A 19013-nucleotide genomic window follows, 5' to 3' on the forward strand; every position below is an offset into this window, starting at 1 on the left:
TAGAAATAATTTATTTAATATAATTCATAAAAAATATATCTTACTTTAAATTCCACATAGCGGATACTTTAGTCCTGAAAAGCTCTTTTCAGAAAAAAAGACAACAGAAACGGTTCCAGTATTTTTGAACGTTCATTGGACAACCGTGAATACCACTAGAAGATCACAAAGAAACACTACACTTTCTTTGACTCTAAATTCGGCAGCTTCCGTTTGTTTACGCTGGTTCATTTCTTCAATTTATCATTCCAGTATTGATTGTGTGCAGTACTGTTCATGATCTAGCAAATATACTTAAAGCATTCTCTTCTTTTGGCAGCAGTGAGAATCCCTTCTAATGGGGCTTTGTAAGACCCAAGTTGATCTTTATATACTGTTGCTAAATTAGCGATGTTGATGAGCTGGTTTATGTCTTGGCTCAATTGTTTACACAAGGTTGCTTGTCCGCAGGGTCCTTGAGCAACATATGTAAGAGCATTTTTTAGCTGTTCGAGTGGTCGATCAGAGGTTGGGGGGGTTTCATCAGGAATTGGACTTTCAAACCTCTTTTGGTATTCAATGTTTCCAGCGCCTGGAATTTCGTCATAGCTTGCATCGTATTCAGGTCCATAAAAGTTGTTATCGCTCCTCGTTAGTGCAGCTGTTAGTAAGCCTAGTCCTGTGAGACCAATTGTACTTGCGGCAAGTCCACCACTGACTGCTAAAGGACTGCGACCCTTGAAGAAATGACCTATTTTTGTCCTTAAATGGGTTAGCTTTTTCTTTTCCAACAGTTTATTGAGTAAATATGCAAGTTTCAGCTTATGAAACACAGTTCTAGACACTCCGGCTACTTTACCCTGTCGGCCTTGCTCCGTAATTTCATTTTTATTTGCAACGACTGCGATCTCGGAAGTAAAACTATTAACAAACTCATCAAACTTTTTAAAAAAGGGCTCAAACTTGTTATCAATGTCTAAAGCACGGTTTCTTCCAGCCCTTGGATTATTGTTTATATCTGCGGCTAGTAGACCCAGACCTAAAGAGCCAATCAGGCCTGCACCAATCCCTCCAATAATAGATGCTGGCGTCGCTCCACGGCTTTTATAAAGTCTGTCGAATCTGTCTATAAGCTTGTTTTCAGTAAAGAATCCTTTCAGTTTATGGAAAAGAAGTTCTAATTTATCCTTTAGACCACGGGAATTTCGATCATTTTCTGTTGGTATTAAAGTGTTTTTTAAAGCTGAAACTATTGGTACCGTGTCTTCAATTTCATTTTCAATGGCCCAGTCGTCAGTAACTTGAGCAGAGCGACTTTTTGTCAGCTCTTTAGCCTTCACAAGCTTCATATGTGACATAAGTAATCCTAGAGCAGTAGTTCCAACCATTCCAGAAGCGATACCTCCTGCAACGGCTAAATTATCCCCTTCAGGACCTTCCACTAAACCTCTAAACTTTTTTCTTATCCTTCCATTAAACTTATTATTCTTCTTTAAATAGTCAAAGGTATCAGTTAGGGTGCGTCCTGACCTACTCTGATTCTGTGTTTCATTTACGTACTTCAAATAGTCTTGATATGATGTTTCCGCGTCTTCAAGTAGTTCACTGATAGTATAGATCGAATCATCTTTTAAAACTTTTGAAGTTCTGGTGAAACCCATTTGAGGCGCAATCCGATCAAATGAATCCTTCATAAACTTCATTATAACCAGTGGAACCATTAGGTCATTCAAGCTTAACTTATCAGTGCTAGGAATCACATTTTGATTTGATCTGAAACTGTTGACCATCTTTTTGAAAAAATGTTGGAGTTCATCGAAAGTTCGTCCTTCTCTAATCCCATCAAGGGTATTATTCTCGGCTGCGGTTAGTGAACTGACGGTCGCGATGATTAAGGCAAGTGATAAAACATATTCTTTGAATCTCATCTGAAAAACAGAACCTACTTAAGGGGTTGAATGAACTGTTCACATAACTAGCCAACAAACACAGGGTTCAACAAGTAAACAAAGTTCAAAGATATTTCATACAAAAGCAATTTTTGAAAGTAGGTTAAATACAAAATTAATTTGTTGGCCCCGTCGCTATTATCAGACAAATTTGTTTGTTGGATTTCTGTGCTTGGGACGTTACGTTTTAAAATTTATATCTTCACTAGAGTATTTAGGGAGAGTTAAATTAATATGGAATTACTGTAGTTTTTTGCATCCTTAGGGCATGTAACGGTAGATTTTTACATAACGCAAGGAGACTTCGACTCATTTCTATGTTACTTTTAAAATATTCAGTTTTCCTCAGAAAAAAACGTTAAAGTCGGTAATTTCCTCTAATTATTTCAGAATTAACGATAACTTCATTGGCATTTCAAAATTTCAGAATTAACGATAACAAAGTTAACTGCAATAACTACTATTGCAGTTAAGTTGTATTCGTTCCGTGTTTTATTTATTTATTTTTTTTTATTTACTATTCGTTTTGGAGAGAAAAGAAAGCACTTTATCCTTACTACATCAAGAAAGGACGCCGCCCTTGAAATTATCACATAGGAAGAGGGCAATTGGTCAGTGATTAGGTGTAATGAATAAAATCAAATATTTTAAATTTGAGTACTTATGTATTATACCAAACACAGTCGAGAAGTTTGCTGAATGTACAATCTCAGAAAACCAGTTTCATAGCCACAAAGACAAATGAGGGGGTGACAGAATGCATTGGACTTGTATAATTTGGGTCATATATTTGCACATTAGTGGTGTGAGGGAGGGGGTTAAGGTTAGGTTATTTTAACCCCCCCCCTCATATTCAAATGTATAGCCCAAATTATGTAAGGCTAGGCCAGGTTACTTTACCCCCACCCCCCTAATGTGCAAATATATAGCCCTTATCATATTATTGTATAAACTAAAAGTATTTTATTTTCATCAAGTTCTGGTATATTTCATTATGATTAACCTAACTTCACTTCTTGAGTGTGTTTGGTATAATACATACGTACCTAAATTTGTTAGTAGGTACTAATACCTTTAAAGTGCAGATGACTTGGTTTAAAGCTAATCTGAGGAAGAAGTGGGACAATAGCACAGATCCCTAGGTCTCAAAGTCCAATTTTTTGTATCCTCTTCCGTTTATCACTGATGGGGAGATTTTCCCCTACCTCTCTAGGGAGGCTCCCATTACGCCAAGCCCTTCCCATTGTCTTATGTGCGTTGCTAAGAAATGACGTTTTGTACGGTTTTGAGCCCTCGGGTCAAACGTGACGTAGTTTCACGTTATGTATGGAACTTTCCGTTTTATTTAACCTAGAACATCAAATAGCGTGAGAATATATGATACAGATATCACATTCTTCAAATAATTCGCCAGTGATTTTTCTCCTCCCTCACCTCCGTTCCCCAAACCTGAATTGTGCAAATGTATCTGTTTTCAACAGGTGTTAAACTACCTGTTGACTAAACTTAGAATCCGAAACATTGTCAAAAATTGGCAATGCATTGTACTACATTTTAGCGAGTATTATCGAAAGCGAAAATTTGTTGAATTCCATTTTCTTTAAGAATTTAAAGGTTAATTATCTTTTTTTTCAGCCTGACCTTGTCCTTTCTTTTTTGTTTGCTTTGATGACTCAGTATTGTTCCGTTCCTAATTTCCGTTTTTCCTACTGATTTTTCATTCGTCTCTTTTATATTCATGGTCGAATATTTCCACTTTCAAAGCGAAATGGAAGTTGACCAAATTGTTCCAAGTCCATTACGGGGCAGAATTATTTGGCTCTTGGGAGATTCATTGCAGAGAAAGAGTGCATTACTGTACTCTAATATCAGTAAAATTACATTGGTTCCTTGAAACCTCAAATGGTTTTCAGTTGCTACAAGTAGGCTAACGTGATTTTTTTAATAAAGTTTTCTTTGGATAATGTCAATACTTCTGTTAAAAAAAATCTTTTTTAAAAAACTCCTGTTCAAAAAATCGGTACTGGTGCATTATATGGGCCTTTCTGAAAAGGCAAGTTTGGTTAATGTTAATGAAATAAAATAAAATAGGATGAATATATAATAGTTTATAAACAAATTTGGGCTACATATTTGCACGTTAGGGGTGTGGGGGGTAAAGCATAGCATATATTAAATACGTAACCTAACCTAACCTAGGTACCCCCCCTAAACCCCAAAAAACAACAGTTTAAATATCGTAACGCAATGAAAACCATGCTATGCATTGCATTACTCTATAGCGGTCTTGAATTGACCCGTCAAAAACGGGTTTTTCGTGACTGGTTTCCTTGTAAAGGCCCATATAGTGCACCAGTACCAAAAAATCTTTGTTAAAAAATCTTCTATTGAATTGTTTTTATTGTTTGAAGCTTAACTATACTAAACAAATTCTAGTATTCTAAATATAATTATTCAGTTACTCTACGCGATTTTGCCCCTAGTTCCATTGAAGCCTTCAGCCCCCGTATGACTTGATTTTCTATTTATTATTTTTTCTTTTTTCAGTTGTAATTTTGAGATTTTTATAGTCTGCATTATTGTTTCTCAGCCTGGGGGGCGTAACCCCGTCCCATAGACAAGGGGTGCGCAGCAAAGATTATACACATATAAATGAAATTGGCACATTCGAGGGAAGGGGCTTCGGGTCTGTACCCACCCTCTCGTAAGTCTCGAAGTTTATGATTTTGAACAGGAATTGAATTAATTTATGATCCGTTACAAATACAATGACGAGTGGAGCATAATACTCGTATAAAAAAATATAGAGACGGAAAAAGAGGAATGAAATAAATCAAAATTCATGATTTAATGCAAGCATAATAATTACACAGATAAAAACACGACACATTTACTACTTTAAAATGGATCAACATGGATGTCCATTGATTCGTTTACCATGTACTTCAATCCGTCTGCCAATGACAGGATTAGGTTCTACGATAGTATGTTGTCTATTTTTTTTTCTTGAGGGGTAATATATTCGGTGGCCGACGTTTACCCCCCGCAAATTACCCCCCCCCTGTGGAAAATAAGGCTTTCCAAATTTGAGAATTTTATTTGAGTTTTGTTTTTTTAATTTTCCATAGGGGGAAGTAGTTTTGGTACTTGTGTATTATATGCCACTCACTCAAGTTTACGCTGTGTAAAACTCGAGAACAAACCGTTTTCTTCGTTAGTTCCTTTCAGCTTAGTGTGAGACAAGTGACACAATAGATGGGAAATATATAGTTTGGGTTATATATTTACACATAAGGGGGGGGGGTAGAGTGTTTGGGCATTTTGAAGTCAGAAAACAATTCCTACTTCATAATATGCAGAACAATTATACCTAACACATTTTGCATGCAGACCCTCTATACTTTACCCCACCCCCCTAATGTGCAAATATATAGCCCAAATTATATATTTCCCGCATATGGGTCCCATACGTATTATATATATATATTTCCCACGTATAATACACAAGTACCCAAATTCCCTCCCCCTACGGAAAATGAAAAAAACAAAACTCAAATATAATTCTCAAGTTTGGAAAGCCTTATTTTCCACGGAGGGGGTGGGGTGGTATTGGTACTTGTGCATTATACGGTACCCACGAAAGAAGTGAAGTTTGGTTAATGCCAATGAAATAAAAAAGGCTGAATATATAATAGTTTAGAAACAAATTTGTGATATATATATATATATATATATATATATATATATATATATATATATATATATATATATATATATATATATATATATATATATATATATATATATATATATATATATATATATATATATATATATATATATATATATATATATATATATATATATATATATATTTGCATATTAGGGGGGGTGGGGGGGGGGTAAAGCATAGCATATGTTAAATACGTAACCTAACCTTGGTATCTTCCCCCCCCCCCTAAACCCGAAAAATAACATTTAAATATTATAAACGCAATTTCAAATCACGCTTTGCCGTCAATTTATCTCTTGTAAATACCCGTTTGACGTGTCTCCATTAGTAGTTCCTTGTACAGTCTATAGCGATGGGTACCATATAATGCACAAGTACCGGCGTATTTTCCATGGGGGGCATTTTCCGGGTGGGTATTTTCCGCGGGGGGGGATGAATGCCAAGAACCCGAAATATTTGCTTTGCATTTTTGCTTTTTTACAGGCAGGAAAAATCTGTTTTTTCTTCTTGAGTTTTTTTTTATCTTGTCATGCTTAACGACTATATATTATTTATATATTATGTAATATATTTATATATTATATAATATATTTATATATTATATAATTATTCGTAAAAAAAGGAGTGATTTTATAAAGTTTATGAGTGAAAATATCTGTTTACGTTTTTTAGGCCTTTTCGACCTTTGAGTGTAAGCATAAGATATTTACCTTATTAGCTTTATCCTGAACAGAATATATTTAATGCTGAATGAGATATGACTCAACTGGCACTGATAGGATTCTTAGCGTAAATATACCTTGATGATGAACAACACTATGACGCAAAGCTAGACCGACATCCTTGAGAACCGGATATAAACCCAATCACATCCGAAGTGCTTTATATACCGAACATTGACTTACTACCAAGAGCTTGATTGTCGATTATGTACAACAACGCTTCGGGGACTTCCCAAGGAAATTCCTAGCTGGCTCACGTAAGAATTAGTAGCATTAAATATTTGTTGTTTTTGTTTCCCGACGCCCTTCTCTGTCGACTTTAGAAATTTTGAACAACCGATCAAAATTGAGTAACAAAAAGGAAAATGATTTTCAGGTTCGTTGTCTCTTAATGATATCAATTAAAAGAAAAAAATTTGTTGAAACTGAGTTTTTCAAAGAAAAGGAAAGCTATAGTAAAACATAGAAGGAGGAGAAAAGAAAGTCAGCTAAGGGGAATTTTTCCAGGTGGCATTGCCTGCAGGAAATTTTCCTAGGTTATTTTTATCGACGATATAATTGTCAGAGGGGATGTTGCGTGGGAGGAACTTTCCATGGAGGAAATTGACACTACATCTCCAATAATTTTCTCGGCACTCTCATGATTCCTCCCCCAACTTTTCTACCTCTGTGCCGATAGACATGTGAATCTAATCTTTTATGCTGCACGGAAAAAGATTATTACGAAAAGTGGAGATGCTATGACTCTAGCGCCAATTATCTAAGTTGCAGACCAATAATAATTCCGGAAAAATTAGAGACTAATTACATGGGCGCCCATAAGTGGAGGGGGGTGCCCCCCCCCTGGCTGAATGATGCTGCCTTATTTTTATATTTTTGTTCTGAGATTTCTATTATTTAGCATTAAAAGTGCTAATTAAACGAGGTTTGCTCCCCCCCCCCCTCTGGAATTCAGCTTATGGGCGCCTTTGACTAATTACTAATCCCTCTTTCTTAGGATTATAGTTTTAAAGTATTTCAGTAACGTAATTAAGTTTTTAGTATGGATAAGCTCCTCATGGTTGCAGCGGCAGCTGCAACCTAGTAAAGAGCGAACCGCAGCCCGTAGTGGCCAAAAATTAAGAAACGCGTTTTAAAAAGAACTGCCTAGTGAAAATAAAATCGCTATCTGACACTGACTCAGGAATGATAACTATTATTTCGGTTCGTCTTACAAGTAAAAGTTTATTGCGAAAAGAAATTCATGGTGTTTTCGAAAAAAAAACCTGAAACCTCTCGAAAAAGGCGTCAGATCGAAATTAAAAGTGCACTGTTAGAATCAGCATGATTGAAAACACTATACAGCGACATTATAGTCCCCCACCTTGAGCAACAAATAAAATCGCTTTTTTGCGACGGTAGCACTGATCTGTCTCCCTTTTTTTTCTCCTGTTTTTCCAGGGCTAGCGGTTTACCAGAACATCATAGAGAGATGCTTAATGGCTCATTAGAAAGCTGTTTCTCACATCTACGTGCTTTTTATAAATTACGCCATCTGCAAGTGCCATATGGCACAAAAATGGCACATTATGTGCCATTTCTCAAGAGGTGGGGCTAGCGGGCTACAAAAACATCGTAGACAGATGTTAAATAGCTCACATTAAAGGTATTTCTCATATCTAAGTTTTATTTATGAATCCCACCACCTTTAACTGCCAAAAGGCACTAAAAATGGCACTATTGATGCCATGTCTTAAGTGGAAAAGCTAGAGGCTAGTGGGCTGCCAGAACTTCTTAGAGAGATGTTTAATGGTTGATTTGAAAGCTATTGCTCATATCTACGTAATTTTAATCACTTTTGCCATCCGTTAGTGCCAAATAGCACAAAAAATGTCGCCTTTTGTGCCACTTCTTAAGTGAAAAGCTTCGAAGTATAAAACGGTACCATTGTAATACTTATGATCCAAAACCCTTAATTGGAGATTTACAAGGGACCCTTAACGTGAACTCCCCCTCCCAGCCCCCTTAGTAAGTCTCATTAGTCCGCTGGAAGTATTCACTATGAACTCTTTAAGACGGTCAGAACCAAAAGTCAAAAAACATGTTGAGGAAAAAACTGCCTGGTGGAAACGAATTGCCATCCAACACTAATTTAGGAATGGTAATTATTATTTTGGTTCGTCTTAACAGTAAAATTTTATTGTGAAAAGATATTTATGGTGATTTCGAAAAAAGCGTGAAACCCCTTGCAAATGGCGTCAGATCAAAATGAAAAGTGTACCATTAAAATCAGCATGGCCAAGGAAAATCACTTTCTTATTGGTAGCACTCCAATGTAAATGGTTTTGATAATGATATGAGTAGAAAGGCCTCAGGAGGTTGTGACGGGCACCCCTGCTGCCATCTACAATTTAGTTTAATGCTGACGGGGCACCAAATATGGGCATAGAGTCCCTAGGGAGAATGATTGCGTAATCGGTCAATGACCTCTTTTTCCAAGGTCGATTTGTTTGTTGTTTCTAGGTGTAATAACTCCGTAACGAAGGTTGCACATGCGCATTGAATTCTAACGGGAACAATGTTATTGATCTAGGACTCGAGGGGGAAGTGAATTTCCGAGAACTTGATTGCGTAATCGATCGTGAATGTTATGATCCAGAAATAGGAAAACAGGATCACGTGTTTCTAACAGATAATGCAATGATTGCTTGATTGTCACGAAAGGGGAATTAATTTGTTGTTTCTAAGGGGAATTATTAATTCACGAAAGGGGAATTAATTTATTGCTTTCAAGAAGAATTGTCTCCTGGACGAAGTTTAATAATATCTTTGGAGTTCGACCAGAATTGTTTCCGAGGCAAAGTTTATAAATAACTGACAGGTGATGGCAAGGTTAATTGTAACTCTAGCAAATGTTTCGATCTTAGAGTTTAACGCGGGAAAAGGTTTCTTAGCAATTTCAAATGTGACAGCGCAGGGATGCCAAAAACAAAGGGAACACGATGAAATTACGTTTAGAGATTATTTGGGCAAAACCGTTTTAGACATTTTAGGGAATTATTTCGGCGAAACAGTTAGAGACATTTTAAAAAATGATTTTAGAAGATGTTTTAGAAGAGGTTTTGAGTGTGGTCGTTATAATACACAAGTTCTATTTAAACAGTGTCGTGAGGTCCCATACCCCAACCCTAAAGGGCTCCGATCCCCCTACCCCGACCCAAAGGGCTCCGATCCACATACCCCAACCCCGAAGGAAGCCCCCAGCCCCCAAAGGTTCCCCCGGGCTCTCAAAGGGTCCCCCGTGCCCCCCAAAGGGCCCCCGGGCCCCCATTTTTTAATACTTTTTTAAGGCTTTATTATATCTTTTCAGAACAAGTTATTTTCTTAATGTCCATCCTAAACCCATTTTACAAGTTGAAATGGGCAAAACCGTTTTAGGCATTTTAGTGAATTAATTTGGCAAAACAGTTAGAGACATTTTAGAAGATGTTTTAAAAGAGAATTTGAGGATGAAACTCTGTGGTCGTTATAATACACAAGTTCCATTTGAACAGTGTCGTGAGGTCCCCTACCCCAACCCCAAAGGGCTCAGATCCCCCTACCCCAACCCCAAAGGGCTCTGATCCCCCTACTCCAACCCCGAAGGAAGCCTCCGGTCCCCAAAGGACCACCCGGCTCCCAAGGGCCCCCTGGACCCCCTAATGCCTCCCCCCCTGGGCCCCCAAAGAGTCCCCTCCCCATTTTTTAATACTTTTTTAAGGGTTTATTATATATTTTAATAACAAGTTATTTTATTAATGTCCATCCTAAACCCATTTTTCAAGTTGAAATGGGCGAAACTGTTTTAGACATTTTAGGGAATTATTTCGGCGAAACAGTTAGAGAAATTTTAAAAGATGATTTTAGAAGATGTTTTAGAAGAGGTTTTGAGTGTGGTCGTTATAATACACAAGTTCCATTTGAACAGTGTCGTGAGGTCCCCTACCCCAACCCCAAGGGCCCCCGGTCCCCCTAATGCCCCTCGATCCCCCAAAGACCACCGGGACCCCTCCCCCCCCATTTTTTTAAAATAATATTTGAATTTTTTAACATGGTATTTTTTTAACTTTTTTACGTATCTTAAAAAGGCATGAAATATGCTTGCGGCTCTATCAATCGTACACCGTGCTTACTCATGGATTCAACGTGGCTTACCCAATGGTACTCTATGGCAGGTTATCGACACTTCCGAGTCTATTGGTTGTATTAAATCAGTATTTTTACGTAGTGGAAGGATAAACACACATTTCATATCTGTAAAAAAGTGGGGATGAATTATTCGACGAACGTATGCGCACATGAAAAAATCATCGTCGTGTTGAATGCTGACAAGGAGAAATACCTGAACTATGAAACGAGTGCAAATGTATGCATGCGTTGTCATGCCAGCGAGAAGTTAGATTTCTTTGGAGTACCCAAGAATTTCATTCGTGTAAACGGTGGATATGCGAGGGTAACATTACCAGAGAAATAATTGCTCAAATAGATTGAAAACTTAAAAGTAATTCACTGTTATTGGGGACAATTTTAGTCTAATGTTGCTGGTAAAACAATACTTGTTGATCCGTCCAGTCATCACATGTATGGTATTAGCACATGGAAGACAAATTGAAGAGGACAGGCATGTTCTTCCACTAGAGTCATTAATCATATCATGTCAATACGTAAAAACTGCTATCTATGTAAAAATAATGTGACAATAGACAGTGAAATCTCAGGCAGAATAAAAAGGACATTAGCAGACAATATCATCAATGAATATAAAGATGAATTGACGGAAAGTGAAGCGCAAGTGTACAAATAATGTATAATAGTGTATTTAGTGTATTTTTATATTAATATTCTACATGTCGTTATTTCATTAAAAATATCTTATGCATTATTTTGTTAAGTGTTCATTATTTTTAGGGTATGCTAGAACGTCAAACGTTCAGAGTATCTATTAAAAAGGTCAGAGATGTAAGAAAAAGAATTTTTAGAGATAAATATACTACTAGCAGGCTCAATTTTTCATAGAAGATAGAAAAGTTCAAGATATTTTCTGAATTTTACCAATGAACACAATTCAATTCTAATTTCACCAGAGAAAATAAAAAGCTTCCACTTCAGTTTTAAGTTCACCAAGACATAAAAAATTTAAAGGTCATTTCTAAATTTTTCCGTAGAAAATAGGATATGTTATAATATGGTTTTGAGTTGACTCCATTGAGATAAAAAGTTTTACTTAGATTCTAAAATTTTCTTATCGGAAATTCGGTTCCAGCCTTCCGGAATGAGTCAAAATTAAAGTGCTACTCGTAATCATTTCCCTGCGAGAAGAACAGTGCAACATCGAGTCTAAATTTTCTCTTTGAAAATAATATAAGCTATAAAGCCAATCCTTTTCCCAGGAATAATATTAAACTTTCACAAGTCTGTTAAGATTTTTCTGAAACAGATGAAAAAATTTAAAATACTGTTCTAAATTTTTCATAGAAGTTAAAAAAGTTCAAGTTCTCTTCTGAATTTTACCAAAAAAAATAATTCAATTCTAATTTCTCCAGAGAAAATAAAAAGCTTCCACGTCAGTTTTAAGTTCACCAAGACATAAAAAATTTAAAGTTCAGTTCTAAATTTTTCCGTAGAAGATACGAAAAGTTACACTATGATTGTTATTATTTTCTATAAAGATAGAAAGTTTCACTTTATTTCTACATTTTCTTAAATTCAGTTCCGACGTTTCTCAAAGAGATGAAAATTTCTGTTTCAAATATTTTCCACGTCAGTTTTAAGTTCACCAAGACATAAAAAATTTAAAGTTCACTTCCAAATTTTTCCATAGAAGATAGGAAAAGTTATACTATGATTGTGATTATTTTCCATGAAAATAAAAAGTTTTACTTTAATTCTAAGTTTCTTTAAATCTTAAAATTACGTGAAATATGCTTATGGCTCTACCAATCGTACTCTGTGCTTGTTCATAGACACGACACGGCTTTCCCACTGGTACTTTATGGCAGGTTATCGACACTACTGAGTTTATTGCATGCATTATATCAGTATTTTTTATGCAGTGGAACGATAAACAAACACAATTCATATCTGTAAAAAGTGAAGATGAATTATTCGACGAAAGTATGTGCACATGATAAAATCATCGTCGTGTTGAATGCTGACAAGGAGAAATACCTGAACTATGAAACGAGTGCAAGTGGAGATCTTATTGGGAATGTATGCATACGTTGTCATGCCAGTGAGGAGTTAAATTCCTTTGGTGTACCCAAGAATTTCAATCGTGTAAGTGGTGGATATGCGAGAGTAACATTACCAGAGAAATTAGTAGTCAAAGAGAATGCCAACTTAAAAATAATAGTTGATGAAGAGGGGCAACTTCTAGCTAATGGCTCTGGTAGCATGTTAGCCGTTGATAGATCTTATCGCTATCTTTCCGGTATTAGCATTCGAATGAAAGCAAAAGGAAAAAGAAGACATGCATACAGCTGCATCAACATCATAAATCATATCATGTCAATGTGCCAAAACTGCTATCTATGTAAAAATAATGTGACAATAGACAGTGAAATCACAGGAAGAATAAAAAGGACATTAGCAGACAATATCATCAATGAATATAAAGATGAATTGACGGAAAGTGAAGCGCAAGTGTACTAATAATGTATAATAATGTATTTAACATATTTTTATATTAATATTCTACATGTCATTATTTCATTAAAAAATCTTATGTATTATTTTGTTAAGTGTTCATTATTTTAGGGTATGCTAGAACGTCAAGCGTTCAGAATATCTATTAAAAAGGTCAGAGATGTAAGAAAAAGAATTTTAGAGATAATGATACTACTAGCAGACTAAATTTTTTAAAGAAGATAGAAAGGTTCAAGTTCTCTTCTGAATTTTACCAGAGAACACATTTAAATTATAATTTCTCCAGAGAAAATAAAAAGCTTCCACTTCAGTTTTAAGTTTACCAAGACATAAAAAATTTAAAGTTCACTTCTAAATTTTTCCGTAGAAGATAGGAAAAGTTATACTATGATAGTGATTATTTTCTATGAATATAAAAAGTTTCACTTTAATTCTAAATTTTCTTAAATTCAATTCCGACCTTTCTCAAAGAGTCAAATTTAAAGTTATATTCCAAATATTTTCCCGGAACAAGAAAAGTCCCAAGACATAAAAAATTTAAAGTTAACTTCTAAATTTTTCCGTAGAAGATAGGAAAAGTTATACTATGATTGTGATTATTTTCTATGAAGATAAAAAGTTTCAATTTAATTCTAAATTTTCTTAAATTCAGTTCCGACCTTTCTCAAAGAGATAAAAAATTTAAAGTTCTATTCCAAATATTTCCCCGGAAGAAGAAAAGTTCAACTTCGATTCTAAATTTTCTCAATGAAAATGAAATAAGTTATTGATCAATTCTATTTTCCCAAAATAATATAAAATTTTCCACTTCAGTTAAGATTTTTCTCAAACAGATAAACAAATTAAAATATTGTTCAAAATTTTTCTTATAAGATATAAAAGTTCATGTTCTTATCTGAGTTTTACCGAAAAACACAATTCAATTCTAATTTCTCCAGAGAAAATAAAAAGCTTCCACTTCAGTTTTAAGTTCACCAAGACATATAAATTTAAAGTTCACTTCTAAATTTTTCCGTAAAAGATAGGAAAATTTATACCTTTATTGCAATTATTTTCTATGAACATAAAAAATGTCACTTTAATTCTAAATTTTATTAAATCCAATTTCGACTTTTTTCAAAGAGATGAAAAAATTTTAAGTTCTGTTACAAATGTTTTCCCGGAAGAAGAAAAGTTCAACTTCGATTCTGAATTTTTTCAGTGAAAATAAAATAAGTTATTAATCAATTCTATTTTCCCAAAATAATATAAAAATTTTCCAGTTCAGTTCAGATTTTTTTCAAAGAGATGAAAAATTTCAAATACTATTCTAAATTTTTCATAGAAGATATAAAAGTTGAAGTTCTCTTCTGAATTTTAACAACAAACACAATTCAATTCTAATTTATCCAGAGAAAATATGAAGCTTCCACTTCAGTTTTAAGTTCACCAAGACACAAAAAATTTAAAATTCTGTTTTGAATTTTTCCGTTGAAGATAGGAAAAGTTATATTATGATTGTGATTATTTTCCATGAAGATAAAAAGTTTCACTTTAATTCTAAATTTTCTTAAATTCAGTTCAAAATTTTCACATAGAGATGAAAAAAAATTTTAAGTTCTATTCCAAATTTTTCATTGAAGATAGGAAAAGTTTTACTTTGATCGTGAATATTCAATTTATCTTCTGAATTTTACCAGAGGACATAATTCAATTCTAATTTCTCCTTAGCAAATAGAAAGCTGCCAATTCAGTTTTAGTTTCACCATGAAATTAAAAATTTAAAGTTCAATTCTAAATTTCTACATAGAAGATAGGAAAAGTTATACAATGACTGTGATTATTTTCTATGAAGATTAAAAGTTTCACTTCAATTTTAAATTTTCTCAAAGAAGTGAAGAAAAGTTCAACTTTGATTCTGAATTTTTTCAATGAAAATTAAATAAGATATTGATCATTTCTATTTTCACAAAATAATATAAAAATTTTCAACTTCAGTTCAAATTTTTCTCAAACAGAAGAAAAAATTTAAAATACTGTTCCAAATTTTTCATAGAAGATAGAAAAGTTCAAGTTCTCTTCTGAATTTTACCAAAGAACATAATTCATTTCTAATTTCTCCAGAGAAAATAAAAAGTTTCCACATCACTTTTAAGTTCACCAAGACATAAAAATGTAAAGTTCAGTTCTAAATTTTTCCACGTAAAACTTACGTACGCGCTTACGTAATTTTTCCACTTACGTACGCGCGCGTACGTAGGCTAACCTAACCTAACTTAACCTAACATAACTTAATCTAGCCTAACCTAACCTAATTTAATCTTTTTACCATTTTTAATTTAGTTTAGTTTTGCTTATCACGAGCGCTCATGATAAGTTAACGTAACCTACCTTAAACATGTAGAGATGTTTCTAATTATTTATTAATATTTATTTATACCTAACCTAACCTATTGTTTTTGGTGGTTAGATGAATGAACTGAATTCAAGAAAAATTAGAAATAAAGTGAAACTTGTTATCTTCATGGTAAATAATCACAATCATAGTATAGCCATTCCTATCTTCTATGGAAAAATTTAGCATTGAACTTTAAATTTTTTATGTCTTTGAGAAATTAGGAACTGAAATGTAAGCTTTTTCATTTTCAATGGTAAATTTCAGAATTGAGCTAACTTTTTTTCTCTTCTCTAAGAAAATTCAGAATATAAATTTTACATTTTGCACTTCTTAGAGAAAACTCAGAATTAAAGTGGATTTCCATATCTTCATGAAGAATATTCACCATCAAAGTATAACTTTTCCTATCTTCTAAGAAAAATTTGGAATAATATTTAAAATTTTGTCATCTCTTTAAGAATTATCTGAATTGAATTGGAAAATTTTATATTATTTTAGGCAAATAGAATCGATCAATAACTTGTTTCATTTTCATTGAGAAAATTCAGAAGCAACATTGAACTTTTCTTTTTTCCGGGAAAATATTTGGAACAGAAATTTAAATTTTTTCATCTCTTTGAGAAAGGTCGGAGTTGAATTTAAGAAAATTAAGAATTAAAGTGAAACTTTTTATCTCCATGGAAAATAATCACAATCATAGTATAACTTTTCCTATCTTCTATGGAAAAATTTAGAACTGAACTTTACATTTTTATGTCTTGGTGAACTTAAAAGTGATGTGGAAACTTTTTATTTTCTCTGGAGAAATTAGAAATGAATTATGTTCTTTTGTAAAATTAAGAAGAGAACTTGAACTTTTCTATCATCAATGGAAAATTTGGAATAGTATTTTAAATATTTTCATCTCTTTGAGAAAAATCTGAACTGAAGTGGAAAATTTTTATAATATTTTGGGAAAATAGAAAAGATTAATAGCTTATTTCATTTTCATTGAGAAAATTCAAAATCGAAGTTGAACTTTTCTTTACTTCTTTGAGAAAATTTAAAATTGAAGTGAAACTTTTAATCTTCATAGAAAATAATCACAATCATATTATAACTTTTCCTATCTTCTGTGTAGAAATTTAGAATTGAACTTTAAATTTTTTATGTCATGGTGAACTTAAAACTGAAGTGGCAGCTTTTTATTTTCTATGGAGAAGTTAGAATTGAATTGTGTTCTTTGGTAAAAATTAGAAGAGAACTCGAATATTCACGATCAAAGTATAACTTTTCCAATCTTCTATGAAAAATTTGAAACAGAACTTTAAATTTTTTTCATCTCTATGTGAAATGCGGAACTGAATTTAAGAAAATGTAGAATTAAAGTGAAACTTTCTATGTTCATGGAAAATAATCACAATCATAGTATAACTTTTCCTGTCTTCTCTGGAAAAATTTAGAACAGAACTTTAAATTTTTTATGTCTTGGTGAACTTAAAACTGAAGTGGAAGCTTTTTATTTTCTCTGGAGAAATTAGAATTGAATTGTGTTTTTTTTTATACGTCAGTCAAGAACTTGGTAATGTCTATAGTCAAAATAATATTAAAACTCGTATTTTAAATTTTTCATCTCTTTGCGAAAAATACTAAGTGAAGCTAACAAGTGTTTTGATATTTTGTGACAATGTACAAGGCCGCGAGCATCTATCATTCTCACTGAGAACAATCAGAATCGAAGTTGAACTTTTCTTCTTCCGAGACAATATTTGGAACAGAACTTTAAATTTTTTCATCTCTTTGAGAAAGGTCGGAACTGAATTTAAGAAAATTTAGAATTAAAGTGAAACTTTTTATCTTCATAGAAAATAATCACAATCATAGTATAAATTTTCCTATCTTCTAAGGAAAAATTTAGAACTAAACTTTAAATTTTTTATGTCTTGGTGAACTTAAAACTGAAATGGAAGCTATTTATTTTCTTTGGATAAGTTAGAATTGAATTATGTTCTTCGGTAAAATTCGGATTACAACATAAACTTTTCTATCCTCTCAGGGAAATTTTTAATAATATTTTATTTTGTGTCATCTCTTTGAGAAAAATATTAATTGAATTGTAAAATTTTATAATATTTTGGGAAAATGGAATTGATCGATAACTTATTTCATTTTCATTGAGAAAATTTAGAATCGAAGTTGAACTTTTCTTTTTCCGGGGAAATATTTGGAATAGAACTTTAAATTTTTTATCTCTTTGAGAAAGGTCAGAACTGAATTTAAGAAAATTTAGAATTAAATTGAAACTTTTTATCTTCATAGAAAATAATCACAATCACAGGATAACTTTACTCATCTTCTATGGAAAAATTCTGATAGTAGCATAACATTTCTCATGTCTTGGGGCTTTTCTTGTTCCGGGAAAATATTTGGAATAGAACTTTAAATTTAACTCTTTGAGAAAGGTCGGAATTGAATTTCAAAAGAGATATAATTAAAGTGAATCTTTTTATCTTCATGTCAGTTTTAAGTTCACCAAGACATAAAAAATTTAAAGTTCAGTTCTAAATTTTTCCATAGAAGATACGAAAAGTTATACTATGATTGTGATTATTTTCTATGAAGATAAAAAGTTTTACTTTAATTCTAAATTTTCTTAAATTCAGTTCCGACTTTTCTCAAAGAGATGAAAAAATTTAAAGTTCTGTTCCAAATATTTTCCACGTCAGTTTTAAGTTCACCAAGACATAAAAAATTTAAAGTTCACTTCTAAATTTTTCCGTAGAAGATAGGAAAAGTTATACTATGATTGTGATTATTTTCCATGAAGATAAAAAGTTTCACTTTAATTCTAAATTCTCTTAAATCTTAAAATGACATGAAATATGCTTACGGCTCTACCAATCGTACTCTGTGCTTGTTCATAGACACGACGCGGCTTTCCCACTGGTACTTTATGGCAGGTTATCGACACTACCGAGTTTATTGCATGCATTAAATCAGTATTTTTTACGCAGTGGAACGATCAACACACAATTCATATCTGTAATAAGTGAAGATGAATTATTCGACGAAAGTATGTGCACATGAAAAAATCATCGTCGTGTTGAATGCTGACAAGGAGAAATACCTGAACTATGAAACGAGTGCAAGTGGAGATCTTATTGGGAATGTATGCCTACGTTGTCATGCCAATGAGGAGTTAAATTCCTTTGGTGTACCCAAGAATTTCCATCATGCAAGTGGTGGATATGCGAGAGTAACATTACCAGAGAAATTAGTAGTCAAAGAGAATGCCAACTTAAAAATAATAGTTGATGAAGAGGGACAACTTCTAGCTAATGGTTCTGGTAGCATGTTAGCCGTTGATAGATCTTATTGCTATCTTTCCGGTGTTAGCATTCGAATGAAAGTAAAAGGAAAAAGAAGACATGCATACAGCTGCATCAACATCATAAATCATATCATGTCAATGTGCCAAAACTGCTATCTATGTAAAAATAATGTGACAATAGACAGTGAAATCGCAATCAGAATAAAAATAACTTTAGCAGACAATATCATCAATGAACATAAAGATGAATTGACGGAAAGTGAAGCGCAAGTGTACTAAT

The 19013-nt window shown here is 33.2% G+C and overlaps 1 protein-coding gene across 4 annotated transcripts; it reads right to left on the bottom strand.

Annotated features, from left to right (window-relative positions):
• Positions 1-18328, bottom strand: LOC148945378 (uncharacterized). 4 transcript variants are annotated; one of them, XM_089098787.1, is made up of 2 exons: positions 18310-18328; positions 1-1907 (listed from the first exon to the last, which is right to left on the bottom strand). In XM_089098787.1, the coding sequence occupies exons 1-2, from the start codon at positions 18322-18324 to the stop codon at positions 282-284; spliced, it is 1641 nt and encodes a 546-aa protein (XP_088954913.1). In that variant the 5' UTR covers positions 18325-18328; the 3' UTR covers positions 1-281. The 4 variants fall into 4 exon arrangements, with proteins under 4 accessions (XP_088954913.1, XP_088954917.1, XP_088954915.1 ...); XM_089098791.1 differs by having other exon boundaries at positions 18293-18311; XM_089098789.1 differs by lacking the exon at positions 18310-18328 and adding an exon at positions 6461-6507.
• Between the last annotated feature and the right edge of the window lie 685 nt (positions 18329-19013).

Source organism: Artemia sp. Qi Xiang Cuo, chromosome 13, assembly GCF_049724085.1.
Source record: "Artemia sp. Qi Xiang Cuo chromosome 13, ASM4972408v1, whole genome shotgun sequence".
Classification (NCBI taxonomy): domain Eukaryota; kingdom Metazoa; phylum Arthropoda; class Branchiopoda; order Anostraca; family Artemiidae; genus Artemia; species Artemia sp. Qi Xiang Cuo.